Raw genomic sequence first — 16697 nt, 5'->3', positions numbered from 1 at the left:
CCCCGAGCTTCCAGCTCTCTGCGACCCCCCTCTTTCAGTCCTTCCCTTAACCCAGGCAATCTCCAATTGCAGGTACAAGGGCAAGGGGAGGTGAGCAGAGGTTACTTATCAAATATCATCCTCTTCTCGTTGTGCTTGCCGTGTTTCCCACGCTCTCAATTTCTGATGAGGCTGTGCCTTGGCGGCTTAGTAAGCTAGCTTAGAGCTGAGCGCGCAAAAAGTCACCCGCTAAAACTGTCGTCGCGAAGCTTGCAGCTTGAACGGTTGAATTCCCTCGGCTTAACCCGCGATGACGCTCGCTTCCGGCTGCTTGGCCCATAGTATATTGGCGTGCTGCCGTCCCTTCATTATTTTGATACCCCCGAGTCAGTGAAAGGCCCAACAAACAGAAGCAATCTCATCTAGGACACGCTCTGTCGGAATTTACAGTTAAGGCGTCTGTCCTGTCAGCAAATTATCTCGCTCTTCCTTACAGCGTGCCCCGCTTGCTTGCGACTGGGATGGCCGGAGACGGCAATAACCTTCGCCATGAAGCTCTCCTTCTTTTGCCTGGAGCGACATTTCCTTCGTTTGCTGCCTTGAAACTCGCATACGAACAAGCTATATCCACGGCCCTGTTAGCATTATCCAGCTGTGTGAAGGGATCAAGACGCTCTGCCATACTGGATATAGCTGTTGCGGTCTCTGGCCTCTCTCTTCCGGATGCCGAGCTGAGAACCAAATCGTTTGATCGCCTTCAGCGACTGCTGGCCAGTATTTATAGACTCGTGGGAGTCGTTGGCGTCAAGCGGTCCGTTGACCTCGATGGCCCCGGCGGTGTTGACGCCAGGATCTTCTTCGTGGACTGTACCCACGGGAAGCCAATTGAATCGCAGACTTCCGGCCCGCCTCAGATTGGGCCTGTCGTCGACCTTGCGTCCCTGGCGGCCGCTGGACGCTCCTGGGAACACATTTACTCTGTCGATTCGCCTCAGGGAGACGAGTTCTTACGTGATTTGAGGGAGGCAATAGCGCCCAACTTGGGCAATCAATTGAAGATACGGAAGTTGCCTGGCACGAGTGGCGCACAGTCACTGGCTCTGCACGTTGACAGAACCACGACGCACTCGACTCTACATTATTCCGTCGCCGTCGGGGGCACATTCGACCATCTGCATACCGGGCACAAGCTGCTCCTCACAGCTACGGTCCTCCCTCTGGATCCATATGTCGCCCAATCTCCACAAAAACGGAGAATCGTCACAATCGGAATTACGGGGGATGAGATGCTAGTGAACAAGAAATACGCCGAGTTCTTAGAGTCCTGGGAAGAGCGATGGCGGGGTGTGTGGGAATTTCTACAGTCAGTTGTAGACTTTTCCTCTCCGTCAGACCGCAGTCAGACCAAATTTGAGCGCATTTCGGACCCCGGTCCAAATGGTCAACGCGTTATCGTCCTAGTCGGTTCCAGTTTAGAGTTCAGATTCGTGCAGATCGCCGACCCATTCGGTCCGACCATCACGGATGAGGATATTACGGCTTTGGTTGTCTCCAAAGAAACTCGATCTGGTGGGAAATCCGTCAATGACGAGCGCGAGAAAAAGGGCTGGGCCACGCTAGAAGTTTTCGAAGTCGATGTTCTGGACCTGAGTGAAGCAGAGGCAGGAACGGGCGAGACGTCTGCAGAGAATTTTGAATCAAAGATCAGCAGCACTGAGATTCGAAGACGTCGTATGAATGTAGCAAAAGGCAGCCCAAGTCTCTGAAACATATGCCAACGCATCAATTGATTTTTCACATTTAATGGATCTCTATCTAGCTCTTTCTTTTTTTTTTCTTTTTTTTTTTTTTTGGTTGGGAGTGGAATCACTTCTATTGTATTTCGAAGCCAACCACTGACAAGGGTGTCCATTACAGCCTCCGTCTTCGCTGCACTATTTTCACTCAGGCGTAGGGATTTCTTGCATGGCGTCCACACCTATCGTGTCGGCTCGCCTCTGCAGATTAAACAAAGCTCAAAACCCCACACGAATGATCGAGAATGCAATAGGTGCCTGATGGAATCCCTTTTGAGACATGACAACGAGCCGCTTTGGATGCCACATTGGCCGAGCCCCGCAGTTACGGGAATGTTGGAGTCCTTCCGATACAGGTTGTTTATGCAGGACGTGCAGCGATGGCAGGACAATCGTCTCGAAAATACTCCTGCTAGTTTCTCCTTGGCAGCAAGGTGGGATGTGAAGGAATTGCGTGGTTGTATGTATGATTTTCTCTGCAAGATGTGTGAGAGCAAGGGTTATCAGCGGCATGCACAGCCGGTGATTTGGCATGAAAGCTGTGTTTCGCTTTTTGGCCACCTTGGGAATCCATGTTGATACATTTCCCCTGATAGATCACCTTAAAAAAAAAAAAGAAAAGAGAGAGAGAGAGGAACAAGAAAATTAGTAGTCTTTATTTGTTCGAGGTTATTCATCTTCGAATGCGTGGAAAGCTTCCGGCGGTGGCGATGGCCTGTTTCTCTATTCATTGCCTGAAGACCAAGAGTCATTGCTGAACCGAGAAACAACAGGGGAGGGGGAAAAGAGAAAAAAAAAAGGAACAAATGGACCAAAGGAGGGGTTGCTCCATGTTCACTCTCGGGATTAGTTATTGTCCCCGTTCTTAGCTTGCAAAAACCGTATTCGAGACGGGTCCCGGGATGAATCGCAACCCCAGCAGCGCTTAAACCTTCAGACCTCTTCTGCTGGCCTCTGTCGACAGTCATTGACTGGGCGGCCTTTTTTTTTTTTTGGCCCCCTCGCCTTTAGCAGAGCTGCTAAGCTCCAATGCCCGTTAACTAGCTGATTAACCAACCGGTTAAATCTTCTCGTGAACATCAGCCGATGGGAGTAGAAGCGGCAATTTTGTTTCCCACCCCAACGTTGTACAAGAACGATCGCTCTCAACCACTCGCGAGGGAGTACCCCATCCCACTTCATGTAGGGAGCAGTTACATATCTTCTCTGCGGTCCACATGAAGTCATTAGTTAACCTCCGCGTTCCAGACCCGGATGCCATCGCGCCCGTGTTTACGACCCTTGCGCCAACCAACGAATTTCTTTGTCGGTTGGACCGAACCGCTGATTCGTCTCGATATTTACAAGCCTTCGCTGCTGACGAGCCAGGGGGTCATACCTGTGCATGTCTTGGGGCGCTTTCCGCTACCCACCAGGGATTGACCGGTGCAGACTGTCAAACAGTCAACGACAAGATCCATCTCTCACCAACGATTCGTCCGCCACAGCCGCGCCAGAGCACCGACTGTGCCTGTCTCTTGTTCTTCTCAGTCTCCATTCGCTCAACGCGCATTGCTCCCGCAGCGGGCTGAACGATCTGCTGGTGTCTTTTCGGTCAGCTGATTTCTTGGTGTAGGAGGAATTATCGTCATTGGACCAACAGGTCCTTTTCCTCTTGTATCCCTTGCTTTCGCTGATAAGCTGTCTCGAAGGGAGGAGTAAGAAAATAAATAGAGGTCAGAGAAGCCCTGTCTGGATATGCACACGTTTGTTGATGCTACTCGACAATGGCGACGGGGATGAAAACGCCTGAATTGATGGATTTCTATCATGTGCGTACGTAGCCCAGTTGTCTTTGCGATCCGTTTGCTCGTATGGCCATCGCCATCTTTTGTTCCCCTGACCTCGCGCCCCCTCCCCCTTCAGTTCCCTCTTGCTGGCACATCTGAGGACTTTGACAACGGTCCCCGTGTCGCCTGTTGTTCCTCTTCTTTTCTACCTTCCTTTCCTCCTTTGTTCCCCTTCCCTTCCCCTTCCTCTACAGCCTCAGGAATATTTCTCTCTTCGTATTCTTTGGTGCCTACTATTCCAGATTTCAAAATGCTATGTATCTGATTCTGACCTCCCTTTCACCCGCCGCTGCTGATGTTGACTTGTCTCCGTAAATACTACCACCTGGTTTGATCCAAATCTTCTGGCGTGACTAGTTACCACAACCCGCCAGCCAAAATCCCCTCCTCCGTTCGTCAAGCTGGCGTATCTGCTTCAGTCACTTTTCTCTTTCCTTTCGTCTTTCTTTGAGCGTTTTCGTCTTTCCCATGACGACCAATCTGATAAAGACGCTCAAGCGGCCCGTGAACCGCTGACAGAATCTAGGGGCACGCAGATGAACGACGAACCACGTGGCATTCTGAGACTCTCCAACGAGCTTCTCAAGGAGATTCTCGACCACCTTTCTCGGGATCCTGACAGGTGTATCAGCGTGGACCATCGCGCATCTCTGTCCATTGAGAGTTTCAAGAAGCCAGGCCCGCCAGAACCCCCGTCCCTTGATGTTCGCAGTGACATCGACCGGTTTAGGGAGGTATGCAGGAGGTTTGCAGACGTTGGAGCCGCCCATAAGTTCAATCGCGTAGTGGTACGATTCTCTACGTCTGCATTTCAAAGGCTAGACAAGCTTTCTAGCGCTCCCCATCTGGCTCGGCATGCGAAGAGCTTTACATACATCATTCGGTCCTTTTACGTGGAAGGTGGTACTGCCTTTCCAACACTCTGCACATTTTATGCCTTGGTGGGACGCTGACCTTGGCCTATAGGACGCGACAATATACCCCAACTGCTGCTAACCGCCAATTCCAGCAAGATCAGAATTGATGATCATCTTCGTAGGATAGAAGAGCAGAGGAAGCTGGTTAGATCGGGCGAAGATCTCGCTTCGTTAAAACGTGCCATGAAGGTATTCACGACGCTTCAACATGTCAAGATCCTGAGAGTGCAAGATGAAGTGGAGCGTGATTTGCGGCAGTTTATTGAAAGGCATGATAATCCTCTGGACCCTTTGGTTGTGCTGGATTGGAACCCGGCTTGCATTCGCGCAGTCCAGACGATCGGTACCGCTATTTTAGAATCCGGGTCCCCCATCAACCGTTTCTCCGGTCCACAGATAAGCCCGCAAGCCGCCCTTTATTTAAGGTTTGCTCCTGCTGAGCAGATGTCGATTCTCGCGGGGAAAATAACGTGCCTTGAGATACACTTCGACGCAATGAGGTACGTAAACGCGGAAATGAGAGAGCTGTCCGATGTCTTCCACACCCTTTTCCTTGCGGCAAGGAATATGGAGGCTGTTCACCTGGGATTTCCATCTCGTCTACCCCTCGATTTATCTCTAGAGGACATATTCCATAATGTTTACTGGCCACGGCTCCGAGCCTTTGGAATCCAAGCGTGGCGACTGGATTCTGATGAGATTATCAATTTCGCCCGTCGTCACCGCAAGACACTACGCGGTCTCCGGCTTCGCGATGTTTTGTTAAAAGAAGGTAGCATGTGGAAAGACGTACTCTCCATGTTGCATGATGAGATGGAGCAACTCGAATGGGTCAGTCTTCGACGAATAGACTACTCGAACGCCTTCGACGAAAAATGGGCCACAAGCGCAGATATCTCCGATATTCAATCCTTCCCGAACTCAGATAGTGAAGAGGAAGATATTTTCGACGGATACGATGGACAGAATGGGCATGTAGACGACAATATGAGCATTGGGGAGGAGTCCGATGGAATGAGCGACCACAACGGCGATGATGGTCCGCGAGCAAATCAAATTGAGCTGGCTCCCGACACAACCATTAATGCGCCAGTCCTGCAGCTACCGCCGTTCACAAACCAATGGGAATTCTTATCTACCGTATCGGCTGACGAACTTGATGACAATGGGCTGAATGTGGAGTATAGACAGCGAAAGATCTGGGAGGCTTGGGTTATTTCAAAAGCGAGGAACAAATGACTGTGATTTATTCCTTGGGAGCGGGAATAGTAGGTTTTTCTTTCCGGTACTAAATGGTTATATATCGTACTTTGCTCACAATCATGGCGGTCTTATACCGGACGTGGGTTCCCCTGGGTTATTTCGTGATACCTATCTCTTTTTTGGACCTTGGCCTGTATGGGTGGATTCCCCTGCTTTTCCAGATTTATGACGTGATGATAAAGGTTTGATTTATAAGTTTAGACTTAAGATTAGTATGATGTTTCTCTGATTTCAATCTTGGTAATAGCTCTACATATACAAACTGCTGGCGTCTCGTAGAAGCGAAGACTGATGATTAAGGACATAAATCCGGTGGGATAAACGATTCCTCCCTTTCAGAAAACTATTCTCCATCCAAACGCTGAACCAAGGATCAAGAGATATCTAGTAAGAACCCGACTCCTCACCCACCACTGATCTCAAAAATGTTCCCGAGCCCAGATGCAGTGAGTCTTCGGGCTCGGCCGTAAAGCCATCACATGATGGACTGCCAAATTGGGTAACACGCATATAGCTCTACTCCGACGACACGCCACGAGCGAAAGGAGGGACCCAACAAGCTGTTTGCAACGATTAAAACTAGCGACATCGTGGTTCAATCTCACCTCGTTTTCCCGCATTCACGGAATACAAGACTCTTTCATTCCATCAAGGTTTGCTCTAGCAATTGCAGGCTAGACTCAAGTAGTTCGTCCTCTCGCTGATGTTTGAGAACATATCCACATGCAGACGCCGGGTATTCGAGCAGTTTCAAGATCCGTGGGTCATCACTATGCTCCAAGAACATGCAGAGAGCTGTGCACTCGGCGTGCATTCGTGGGTATATCCACCACTCCTTCTGCTCGCACATCTTAGCCATCCAAATCGCCAGAATGAGACACGCTCTCGGTTCCTTTCGATGCAAGAGATTGGTGTATGGCGGTAGGAGTCTGCCCATAAAAGTGCAGAATTTGCTAAAATGTTCGCGAATCATCGGTAGGTTGAGCAGCGGACTGAGCATTCTCAAGGGCCAGTGGTATGGGTTATCATCCTCCGTAGTCGTTTCTCCAATTTCACACAGATCTGCGAGTTGTGGGTCTAGGCCAACACGACCAGGGCGATGGTCGTCGAACGTTTTGTTTTCGTCATCGGACTCCATGAAAAAATCCCACCAAATACTCTGCCGAATCCATGGCACGGCAGATTGGATGAGATATCGAAGGCCGCCTTGAACTAAAAGCCAATTGAGGTCCGTCGGGCGTGACGAGAAGACCCAAGAATCAAGGGGGTTGTATTCTTTTTCGCAAAAGGATAAAACCCCCATCATCATGCAAGTTGACATGAGTGCGTCCATGTTGTGTGCTCCAACTGGATTCTGGATTTCCTTTTTGTATAATCTGATGGCGACTTCCCAGTGATACGCTTCCGCAACCTTGTGTGATTTATCATGTATCGACATCTGATACATGGATGTGCAGGCTACACCTAAAATAGCATGCATAAGATGTGGTGTCTAAATCGGTAAACGGTAAGGGGTCAGCCGAAGAAATAAACGGGAGACAACAGGGGGTGGTGGCACGGACACGAAATGCCAACCGCATCATATCCCCCCTAACTACCTTCCTCGACGAATCCGTCATGGATGCTATCAGGCCCACTGTCTGTACAAAATGATTCAACGCTAACGGTGCATTTTTCGCTGTGAATGATGGCAGTGGTCCGGGGTCAACGCCTGATAACGAGCCTGAGCGAAGCACCTCCAATATCCTATTGCCGAGATCCGTCACAGACATAGAGAAAGCCGACGCGTCGATTTGGCGAGAATTAGATGCACATGCGGTTGCAAGCGTTAATTGGTTGTCTACGGCTGTATAGTCGCAAGATACACCATAAGCTTCACACCTTTGACAGTGAGGCTTCGTTTCGTCACACTACGATAAGCATCATTAGGACCCAATTTCAAGAAATGCCCACATACTCAGACCACTCATGGGAGGCGTAAGAAGGCGATTAGCTCAGTCAGCTTTGGGGTGAACATGATTCTAACCTTGACTCTCCGTCTTTTGCAGTTTCCGCATCCTGTTCGAGATTTGCGATGTGACCTGCGGGGGCGGAAAACGGGTTCTGCCGGGGTGCCGCTTTGGTCCTGCGTCCCGAGGCGCCGTGTCCTTGTCGTTGGCTTACGAGAATCTTTAATCCGAAAAACAATTTGATTCTTAACAACTCGATTGGTGCTGGTCATCGAGCCATCCCTTGCGTCTTGTAGAGCTTGGCGAGGCAATGCCAATGCGGAAGAGGTATCTGCCTGTGCGACTGGCAGAGCTGGCAGGCGGGATGCAGGGGCATTACGAGGATATTCCATTATTGGAATAGTAAATTCTGATCAATTTCAGATTGGGAGTTCGATTCTCCAAAAGGGGGAGACACCACAAAATATAGCTCTCATCAGGCTCCCCTGCGCTACTTCAGGTTCGAGACAGTGCTAAATTGCTGGGGTCGCCAGAGATTAATGAATCCGTGGGTTGGAAATATAAGCCAAGCTTGAGGCGATGACGAGAAAGTAACGGCCGAATGTGGAGGAAAAACGGGCAGGTTGTGCATGGGTGTACCTCAGACGAACGCTCGACCTGGCAGGGCGCTCTCCAATCTCTGGGCAGATCCAGCCCTACGGTGAGCCTTACCGATGATCCGATCCTTGGCGTACGATGACTAGTCCGAACGCGGGAAAGCCTCAACCCCCAGGCCGCAGTCTTGGCATGGCTCGCCATGAAGCTTCTTTGGTGTGGCAACGGCGAACGACCAACCGCTGCTTGCTTGAGCCAAAGGTTCAGCGAGGACGGACCCTGCGTTTCCCCGGCCGGCTGACTCCACTCCGGGAAGCCTTGAGCCACACAGCCCGTCTCTACATATGGAGTTTCCGAGATGGAGTACGGAGTATCGAGCTCAGCCATGGGATTTGGGTAGCAATCTCGCCATTCCCACGAACCAATCTTGCCGAAATTCTGCAAGCTAAAAACAGCCAAGGAACTATTTATGCACTTCCGCCTGATTATCATGGCGATATCTCTTGGACAGCTCAAATCTTCCATTGCGATGATATCTCCGAACTATACTTTAGTCTGGGGTTCGCCTCATAGTAGGGGCTGAGTCAGTTACAGGCCTTCCCGTGGTAGTGCCTCGCCTGAAATAGACGTTTGCAGTGAGTTCCCCGTCATTGCAAGATTCGTGGAAATCCTTTGGCACGTTGCCCTCCGAGGAGAAGGCTGGGCGAAAAGCATGGACTTTTAAGCAGCGATGGGCCAAACGCTAATTTGACGCAAGAGCGCTCTATTTATGGAAATACAGAAACAAATGCAGGTAAAAAGAGACTTTCCATGTGCCTCGTTCACGTCTGTCTGCGATTCTTCATCCATAGTATACAGAAGGAAGTCAATTGGTTTCGCCAGATAAGCGACAAAAATTCCTGTTAATATACACAGCCTGGCGCCACTTTCAAACAAGAGGCTTTGCAGGTTGGCTCATGTGAGTAGAGACATGAGTGTCCTCGGTTTCGACGAAGTCCTCGTCTTCATCCTCATCACCTGCAATTCCCATGGCTCTGTTCCAAACCCCATCCCATACACCCTTCTTTGCAACTAATGTCCCCGCCATCAGCAGGGGCAAGTGCCACACGCTAGCCCAAAACAAGCCTCGTGCCGTCCCTTTCGCACCTTGCAATTTCCAGAATCTATATGCTTCCTTGGTGAGCCAGAAATTAACCAGTGTCCCACCAATTAAAAACCCTTTGTTCACGACGCCGACCCACCAGAGCCCAGCGCAAAGAGGGAACATGAGGATTGAATATCGGAGGGCAACACGGCCATTTCGTGCCGGGTTCGTCCACGCAAGCATCTTGTACCCAGCATTCTTGTATTCTTCTCTAATCGTGTGGGAAAGGGCATTGAAATGGGGAAATTGCCACGCGAAGAGAACTCCAGCAAGAAGCCACCCACCGATACTGTCTGGTCCCAACAAAAGATCCCTCCAAGTATCGTGTCCCGTTGTCGCCGTTTGACCCGCTGCAGCCGCCCAACCCATTAACGGGGGGATTCCGCCAACAATTGCGCCAACCCAAGTATTGAGCACCGACATTCGTTTCATGGGAGTATACACGAAAGCGTACAATGCTATATTGAAAGCGGATAGAGCTGCAACGGTGGGGTTTGTGCCGAAATATAGAGCGGTGATACCAGCTGTAGCAGTGCCAATTGCAAAGAGCCAAGCAGCGCGGGAAGTAACGAGCTTGCGGACAAGCGGTCGATTGCGTGTACGGGACATTTGGGCGTCATACTTGGGCTCAAAAAGCATGTTGAGAGTATTGGCGCTCGCAGAGGAGAGAAAGGTGCCCACCGTAAGGTATAGACATGTCAACGTTGACGTGGACAAGGTGGGAAGCGGAGCGATGGAAGGATCGAGGGTGAGGAGAGTGGGCATGGGATACAATCCAAACCCGGTAGTAGCGGTGAGGACGACGAGGAATGATAGCTGGGGCTTTGTGAGAGCTAGATACGATGCTAACTTTCGTCGCAAAGAGCTTTTAGGTAGTGTCGATGAGAGAGTCGAGAGGCGTGAGGATGCGTCTGGTCGTATGGCAGTCTCCGCGGAGATGTTTTGTCCATCATTTTGCGCATGTTGGGTTTCAGCTTTTAACCGCTGTCTCCGTCGATGGGGTAGCTCACCAACTAGCCCAGACTCGCTTTTCTGGTTGGCGACTGTATTGGATGCTATTCCCCTCGATGTCGGAGCGGCAGAATCAAAGAGCGACGCTCGATGTGCAGGAGAGGTGGTACGTTTCGACCATGGTAAGATTCTCGATCTGAGGAGGTCTTTTGTGATCGGGGCTTTGGAAGAAAAGTATGCTTTCCTTAATATTCGTGGCAAGGCTCGAGTCTGCGACAATTCATTCTGCAACGTTCTTGACGCTGTAAACATCCGCCGAGGGGTCGCATTGGGGCGGGATAGGCAGCGGAATAAACATTCGCTGCAGAGGGTCGCTGGCTCAAACGTGGCTCCAGGCCTCAGGTAAATAGCCCGGAGGCTCATTGCCAGGGAATTGTGCGTCCAAAGAGGGACTCAAACCTGTGGAAGCATCGCAATTTTCGAAACTGCGCGCGGATCTCTGGGAAGATTTGGGCTGAGTTTAGCGGAACAAAGTTGGACCTAAAATCTTAGTCAGCCAATGAACACGTGCACTGACCAGGGGAGCTCGGCTGGGCTGCTCTTTTCGCTGATAACTCAACCGGGAATCGCAGCTGGTGGTGGTGGTCATTTTCGTCAACAGATCACCTTTTCCCACGCAACCATGGAGTCAGTTCAGCAATCCATCCAGTCCCTTATTCTGGATCCTCTTCAGCCTTATCTCCAGCCCATCACGACGTCTCTTCCCGATCCAGTTAGCAACGCCCTCATCTCCCTCCTCGGCGACAAATGTTATACCTCCCTAATCCTCGCCGTTGACATCACAAAAGACCCGGCCTGTCTCCCACTTGCGATCTCCAAAGCCTTAGGTCTTGCGATCGTTGCATTCAGCGCAATCGTCAAAGTTCCTCAGATCCTTAAACTGCTCTCGTCACGATCGTCTGCAGGCGTTTCTTTCACTTCGTACGCACTCGAAACCACCAGTTTGCTCATCACCCTTGCGTATAATGCACGCCAAAAATTTCCATTTAGCACCTATGGCGAAGCAGCGTTGATTGCAGTACAAGATGTTGTGGTTGGGGTTTTGGTCTTGGTTTTCTCCGGGCAGGCTGCAAGCGCTGGCGCCTTTTTAGCAGCCGTAGGCGGAGTCATCTATGCGCTTTTGTTTAGCGGAGAGACTATTGTGGATAATAGCATGATGGGATATTTGCAAGCCGGCGCCGGTGTCCTGGGTGTGGCCAGCAAAGTACCTCAGATTTGGACCGTGTGGTCTCAAGGTGGTACAGGTCAATTGAGCGCCTTTGCGGTACGGATTCCACCGTAGACCATGTTATTAGCTTTGCTATGTTGTGCTGACAAGTTGTTATAGGTGTTCAATTACCTCCTTGGGTCCCTCTCGCGCATCTTTACAACTCTGCAGGAGGTCGATGATAAGCTCATTCTCTATGGCTTCATCGCAGGATTTTCTCTCAATCTCATCCTCGCTATGCAAATGGTTTACTACTGGAAATCTCCCACCGTCGCTTCGGAGAAACAGTCGGAGAAGGCTCGTCCAGTACAACGAATGGAAGAGGTGAAAATCCCCGTTGCAAAGAGCACTGGCATCTCTCCCAGTCCCTCTGGAAAAGGCCCAAGTACAAGGCGACGGGGATGACTTTCATTCGTCTTTTAATTCATTGGAATTCTCAGTTAACTCCGTGCAGATTAATGCCTCTATATGCAATGTAAAGTAACAAAAGTATTAATATCACCTTCTAATCCAGTTTGATCCCATCTCACATCTCCGGTAAATATGCAATCACGGCATCTATTCAGACCAGTCGCAATCATGGTATCATGTTAAAAAGAGCTCCTCGAATGGTAATAACAAGCTCTTCCACAACTTCCAGCAAATCAATCCGGGTTATCTTGGCCTCGGCGGCGCACCCGTCATCATAAATCGAAAAATGTCATCAAGTGGCATACCAGGCGCCACAGGTTTCGAAGGGATATGACTGCTCCCTCTAGCAATATCAAATTCCACGCCCGAACCCCCACCAGCCTTAGTATGTGCGCCCACGACCACTTCCATCTCTTCGCCCTGCATATCCTCCTCCTCCTCCTCCTCCTCCTCTTCCTCTTCCTCCTCCTCGTCACCTTCATCAAGTTGTCTCTTCAGGCCCGTAATAACATTTTTCACACCCATTTCCTTTTCTTCCAGCGTATAGTCGCCACCCCAATCCCTCCGTCGAGCCTCCATATTCGCTGCGATGGGGGCCCAGTGCCACAGATCAAGTAACTCATCCACGGATAGGCGGACAGTCTCACCTTCTCCCGCAGCCCCCTGTTGCGCCCGGATTTGCGATGAAGCAGTATTATGCCTGGCTACGTTTCTTCCTCTAGCGACCCATTCTTCTACGCGAGGTTCTAGTTTCGTGCGCATTAGCTGGTGTAGGATGGTAGACTCTGTGCGTCCTGGGAAGTTGGGCGTTGGATAGGCGACGATAGAAGAGAGGAGCTCTTGGTGTTCAGTGAGGAGGTGAGAGATGGAAAGTAGGTTGTTGGATATGATCGTGGCTTGGGATTGGAGGGAGGACCTAAGAGTGTCTGGACGTCAGCCTCTTGAAAAATTATCTACTTTCATCTTCATAGCCTGAAGGAGGGAAATGGGTCCGGGCCTACCATGGCGGCAACGGATCGCTTTGGTTGATGCTGTTTGACAGCGAGCCAAGGGATTGCGTCAGATGAAGAAGCCGCTGGCGCGTTTGTTCCAAGATTTTGAGCTGCTCCTGGTTTAAGGACGCCATTATGAAGATGCATTCGAAAGATTTCTTCGTGCTGGGAGTGAGTTTACGCGGGGGTGCGTTGTTTGCACAGATCTTCGCTCGTTGCTTTCGGGGGACGATGGACACTGTCACGATCTTATCTGATTGATTGATAACATCCTGGTGGCCGGCCGGGCCAGTGGTCGCATGGACACCCGTTTGGCCAAAGGAGTCGCCAACTGAAAACAATAGAGTTAATTTATGAATAAAAGAGAGACAATAATTATAAGCTAGATAATCATTGCATCTTTGATAACCTACATATTTCTTGGTCAAAATGACTTAGCAACCACCCACTTCTTGTGGTGAAATGCATCTACTTGATAGCGATGAAGCTCAAAAGAGTGAAATGGAAGGATGCATGCTACCGCTACACCTCATTTCCCTTGCGAAGGACTATATAAGTTAAGCTGGTCGAACCTGGGAGCTGAACACATGAACGAAGCACAGTTTGCATTGAATCGGAGGAAGCGACGTTTCAATCGGTTAATCTATCATCTGAGACAGCTACTCAAAGATGAAAGGGATATTACTACTAGCTTGAAATAGCCTGCATTAATAGATCAAAGGGGTATATTCGCGTATCAAAATAATGATAGTACAAATCAAGGGGTGCTAGATGACAGCAGGTGGAATATCCAATATTCATATTCAGAGCCATCGGCTCATAAGACAGTTAGGAGTTTCGGAGTTTTTTCGTGCGGAAATCAAGGAACATAGAGAGGTATTATTGGTTATTCACTGATCAGTAGAGAGCGACTTGCGCCCCGGAGGAGGGGCCGAAAGTGTTGGTACTGTGGGGGTCACGAATTCTGCTTTTTTGGTATCATCCGGGGGAGAAGAGACCGGGCCCATCTGATACACCTCGGGTGGGTACTTGATATCTTGTTCGCCGCCATAATACCCGTTGTGAGATGCCGGATTATAATGATAAGCTTGGGCTGGATGCATCTGAGGCGACGTCTCACCCCAGATCTGTCGGAGCCCGCCTCCAACAGGCGTCATGATGGATGTGTCATTCCATCTTTCGTGGAGGTGGCCCGCATGGCTACTTTGGCGGGCCTTCCGACGTCGTCGTCGGATATAAAAGAAGCAGCAGAAGCACGATACCAGACAAAGCAGTAAGAACCCGACAATCGGGAGAACAATCACAAGGACTAGATTTTTTTTCCCTTTGGGTTCAGTGCCTGGAGGAGCAATGGATTCAGTGCTCGGAGGAAGGAGGGTAGTATTAAAGATGCGATCAGGATCGATAATGAATTCGTGTCCCGATGGTACTTTGGAGTGACAGCCTTCTCTTATAGCTTCAATGACTTTAAACCGCTGTCAGCAAAAGATGCAGTCTCACGTCGAATATTGCAAATGTACGTACAGTTTCCTATCAACTTCTCGTCATCGGTGAGCGAGTAACACAGAGCGCATTTCGTCACAAAATCGTCTGAGAAACTATCCATGCCGCAGAAATCATAGGCTTCCTGAGGAACAGGATTCAGCAACTGGTACTTGACAGCATCCATCAATGAATCACATGTCACTTGACATGGTGTCGACAACGACTGCTTGGATACTGGGAAGGCATATATGCAACTCGAGAATGCGTAACGGAGGTTGTCTAGGCATTGATGAGCACAAGTGGTTGACTCTATTTCAGAAGGAGGGCGGGTTCATACACAATCCCCATTTCAAATCTGATTGGTATGATCTTCTATGCTCGAAAGTGCTGCGCAATTCGCACTTAACACAGTCTTGAAAAACGACTCCTTCCGGTTTGCGTGAATACTCATAATCACGGCAGACAACGTCAGCGCCCGTCGTGTTCGTGGTTACCGGACCACATTTTTCTTCGCACGGAGAACCAGGGGTTACTCGGAGGCCGAGGGCGGTGAGGACAAAGAGGTAGAAGAGGGCGAGAAGCCTGTAAAGCATGGTTGGGTCGAACATCAGGCCTCAAACTCGAAGCGCAGAAGTCTTTCAGCTTATGACATCCAGCCTCATTCTCGTACGGATATCACTGGTTGACTAAAAGTAATGTGATTCACGCTCGGCCGCGATGTCGCAGGGTAGTCACTCTCTCAACTGTTCAACCATCTGAGCATTAGGAAAACCCCAAGGCGTAAAGGGTACAAGGGAGAATCTAACAACAGTTGTCGATCGAAACGAGATATCCAAACACACATACCAGCTTTGAGAAGGTAGAATTTAACATTTAACTACCCCACTCTGGGGATAAAGGTATTTAAGATCCGTGACCGTCGGCTAGTTCAAGAGCTCCAGGCGGTTGAGCTCACCACTGCGCATCAGAGGGCGCGTTGGAGCACGGCGCTTAGAGAAGCGCAAAATGAGAAAGGAGTTAATGGGGCGGGAAGGAACCCAAGAGGCAGAGTATTGATCCACGGCCTGTCCACGGTGATGTATGCTTGACCTGGCCCATAGCTGGGTTTACCGAAAAGTGATATTGAGCGCTCTCTCATGAAGAACCCTCAAGGATGCAGGTGACCAACCATTTGTGCCATTGCCTGGGCGGACTGATGGCCTCAACCTGGCCTCTCCACCCGCCAACGGGACTGAAGGGGGGGTTCGGTCCTTGTTCGTGCGCATCGCAAAAGGTGCATGGATCTCAGCGCGATCGACCTGAAGGGGGGGGGAAGAGCGAGGTCTTGAGACTGCTGATTGGGGGCCGCCTCGGGCCTGGGCGATGTCACTAGCTGCAGTGGGTTAGAAAAGAAATTTCGCAGGCGCATCATTGGTGTGATCACATCGCATTAGTCTGTGACCGCCGTTTCCTTCGGTGTTGACAAACTATTTGGTCGGGAAGAGAATTTTTTTTTTTTTTTTTCCCATCGACAGATTTTGCTGCTTGGTGTCGGGCTGTGGTTAGAACTTCGAAAAGACCTCATTGCGGACCATTTTTTACATAGAATAGCTACCCGCAACACAGCCAACAGAAAGTCAACAGCAAGGCGGGTGTCTATTGTTAACAGACTCCTCTGTTGTCTAAAGTCTCCTTTCATCTCCCAGCCGTGAAAAAGCCTTGTACAACATAAATCGCAAAATGTGCACTGGATCTCGGGAACTGACCTCATATGGCCTAGCAGTCTCTGATCCTTCACACATTACACAAATTCAGGTTGCACTTCCGGCTGCAAATCTCGCACTCTCCCCTGCAACCATCCCAACCACTCCATAAAATGTCTGTATGGGTTCCCCATGCACAGTTTTCACAAGCCACACAACCCTACAAGCAAGCAGCCAATCACATCACCATCCGAGGGATCCTCACTCAGAGTGCTCTGCTTCAGTCGCTAGTTCTTCAAGCCTGCCCTGGCCCCAAAAAGGGACGGTGTTTGGTCTATCACCCGTGAGGGACAAAGAACTTGCCGTGTTATGTGACTTCGTGCGTCCTGTGTTCATACATGGTGGTGACGAGCGGCAAGCAGCAGCATTGACTGAAAT

At 50.1% G+C, this 16697-nt stretch overlaps 8 protein-coding genes across 9 annotated transcripts; 3 read left to right on the top strand and 5 right to left on the bottom strand.

Moving 5' to 3' along the window:
• Positions 1 to 500: 500 nt before the first annotated feature.
• On the top strand, positions 501 to 2827 carry D8B26_004854 (uncharacterized protein; the record flags this gene model as incomplete). The annotated part of the gene is made up of 3 exons (XM_003070598.2): positions 501 to 1710; positions 1897 to 2235; positions 2820 to 2827. 3 exons carry the CDS (start codon positions 501 to 503, stop codon positions 2825 to 2827), a joined length of 1557 nt encoding a protein of 518 aa, XP_003070644.2.
• A 308-nt stretch (positions 2828 to 3135) lies between these two features.
• D8B26_004853 (uncharacterized protein) lies at positions 3136 to 6949 on the top strand. 2 transcript variants are annotated; one of them, XM_066124617.1, is made up of 3 exons: positions 3136 to 3586; positions 4131 to 4504; positions 4571 to 6949. In XM_066124617.1, coding segments are annotated over exons 1-3 (1566 nt in total). In that variant the 5' UTR covers positions 3136 to 3584; the 3' UTR covers positions 5761 to 6949. The 2 variants fall into 2 exon arrangements, with proteins under 2 accessions (XP_065980698.1, XP_065980697.1); XM_066124616.1 differs by having other exon boundaries at positions 3136 to 3590; positions 4103 to 4504.
• On the bottom strand, positions 6221 to 8334 carry D8B26_004852 (uncharacterized protein). The gene is made up of 3 exons (XM_003070596.2): positions 7811 to 8334; positions 7347 to 7694; positions 6221 to 7276 (listed from the first exon to the last, which is right to left on the bottom strand). The coding sequence occupies exons 1-3, from the start codon at positions 8123 to 8125 to the stop codon at positions 6425 to 6427; spliced, it is 1515 nt and encodes a 504-aa protein (XP_003070642.2). The 5' UTR covers positions 8126 to 8334; the 3' UTR covers positions 6221 to 6424.
• A 921-nt stretch (positions 8335 to 9255) lies between these two features.
• COX10 (Protoheme IX farnesyltransferase, mitochondrial) lies at positions 9256 to 10845 on the bottom strand (the record flags this gene model as incomplete). The annotated part of the gene is made up of 1 exon (XM_003070595.2): positions 9256 to 10845. One exon carries the CDS (start codon positions 10843 to 10845, stop codon positions 9256 to 9258), a length of 1590 nt encoding a protein of 529 aa, XP_003070641.2.
• A 164-nt stretch (positions 10846 to 11009) lies between these two features.
• On the top strand, positions 11010 to 12400 carry D8B26_004850 (uncharacterized protein). Its single transcript, XM_003070594.2, has 2 exons — positions 11010 to 11746; positions 11810 to 12400. The coding sequence occupies exons 1-2, from the start codon at positions 11105 to 11107 to the stop codon at positions 12092 to 12094; spliced, it is 927 nt and encodes a 308-aa protein (XP_003070640.1). The 5' UTR covers positions 11010 to 11104; the 3' UTR covers positions 12095 to 12400.
• Positions 12344 to 12862, bottom strand: MED8 (mediator of RNA polymerase II transcription subunit 8; the record flags this gene model as incomplete). The annotated part of the gene is made up of 1 exon (XM_066124615.1): positions 12344 to 12862. The coding sequence occupies one exon, from the start codon at positions 12860 to 12862 to the stop codon at positions 12344 to 12346; it is 519 nt and encodes a 172-aa protein (XP_065980696.1).
• An 85-nt stretch (positions 12863 to 12947) lies between these two features.
• Positions 12948 to 13239, bottom strand: D8B26_004848 (uncharacterized protein; the record flags this gene model as incomplete). The annotated part of the gene is made up of 2 exons (XM_003070593.2): positions 12948 to 13016; positions 13102 to 13239. The coding sequence occupies 2 exons, from the start codon at positions 13237 to 13239 to the stop codon at positions 12948 to 12950; spliced, it is 207 nt and encodes a 68-aa protein (XP_003070639.2).
• Positions 13240 to 13812: 573 nt separating this feature from the next.
• Positions 13813 to 15320, bottom strand: D8B26_004847 (uncharacterized protein). Its single transcript, XM_003070592.2, has 3 exons — positions 14915 to 15320; positions 14617 to 14856; positions 13813 to 14557 (listed from the first exon to the last, which is right to left on the bottom strand). The coding sequence occupies exons 1-3, from the start codon at positions 15183 to 15185 to the stop codon at positions 13983 to 13985; spliced, it is 1086 nt and encodes a 361-aa protein (XP_003070638.2). The 5' UTR covers positions 15186 to 15320; the 3' UTR covers positions 13813 to 13982.
• Positions 15321 to 16697: the final 1377 nt, after the last annotated feature.

Source organism: Coccidioides posadasii, chromosome 2 (genome assembly GCF_018416015.2).
Source record: "Coccidioides posadasii str. Silveira chromosome 2, complete sequence".
NCBI lineage: Eukaryota > Fungi > Ascomycota > Eurotiomycetes > Onygenales > Onygenaceae > Coccidioides > Coccidioides posadasii.
This window is presented reverse-complemented; position numbering and strand designations above follow the sequence as displayed.

Coding starts and splice junctions, on each gene's coding strand:
- D8B26_004850 (XM_003070594.2), top strand. CDS start 11,105: ATGGAGTCAGTTCAGCAATCCATCCAGTCCCTTATTCTGGATCCTCTT. Junction 11,747..11,809: donor GTCAATTGAGCGCCTTTGCG/GTACGGATTCCA, acceptor AAGTTGTTATAG/GTGTTCAATTACCTCCTTGG.
- D8B26_004853 (XM_066124616.1), top strand. CDS start 3,542: ATGGCGACGGGGATGAAAACGCCTGAATTGATGGATTTCTATCATGTG. Junction 3,591..4,102: donor GATGGATTTCTATCATGTGC/GTACGTAGCCCA, acceptor AAGACGCTCAAG/CGGCCCGTGAACCGCTGACA. Junction 4,505..4,570: donor TCGGTCCTTTTACGTGGAAG/GTGGTACTGCCT, acceptor CTTGGCCTATAG/GACGCGACAATATACCCCAA.
- D8B26_004847 (XM_003070592.2), bottom strand. CDS start 15,185: ATGTTCGACCCAACCATGCTTTACAGGCTTCTCGCCCTCTTCTACCTC. Junction 14,857..14,914: donor AGATTTGAAATGGGGATTGT/GTATGAACCCGC, acceptor ATCAATGCCTAG/ACAACCTCCGTTACGCATTC. Junction 14,558..14,616: donor CGAGAAGTTGATAGGAAACT/GTACGTACATTT, acceptor AGCGGTTTAAAG/TCATTGAAGCTATAAGAGAA.
- D8B26_004852 (XM_003070596.2), bottom strand. CDS start 8,125: ATGGAATATCCTCGTAATGCCCCTGCATCCCGCCTGCCAGCTCTGCCA. Junction 7,695..7,810: donor GCAAAAGACGGAGAGTCAAG/GTTAGAATCATG, acceptor TGCTTATCGTAG/TGTGACGAAACGAAGCCTCA. Junction 7,277..7,346: donor TGATGCGGTTGGCATTTCGT/GTCCGTGCCACC, acceptor TTACCGATTTAG/ACACCACATCTTATGCATGC.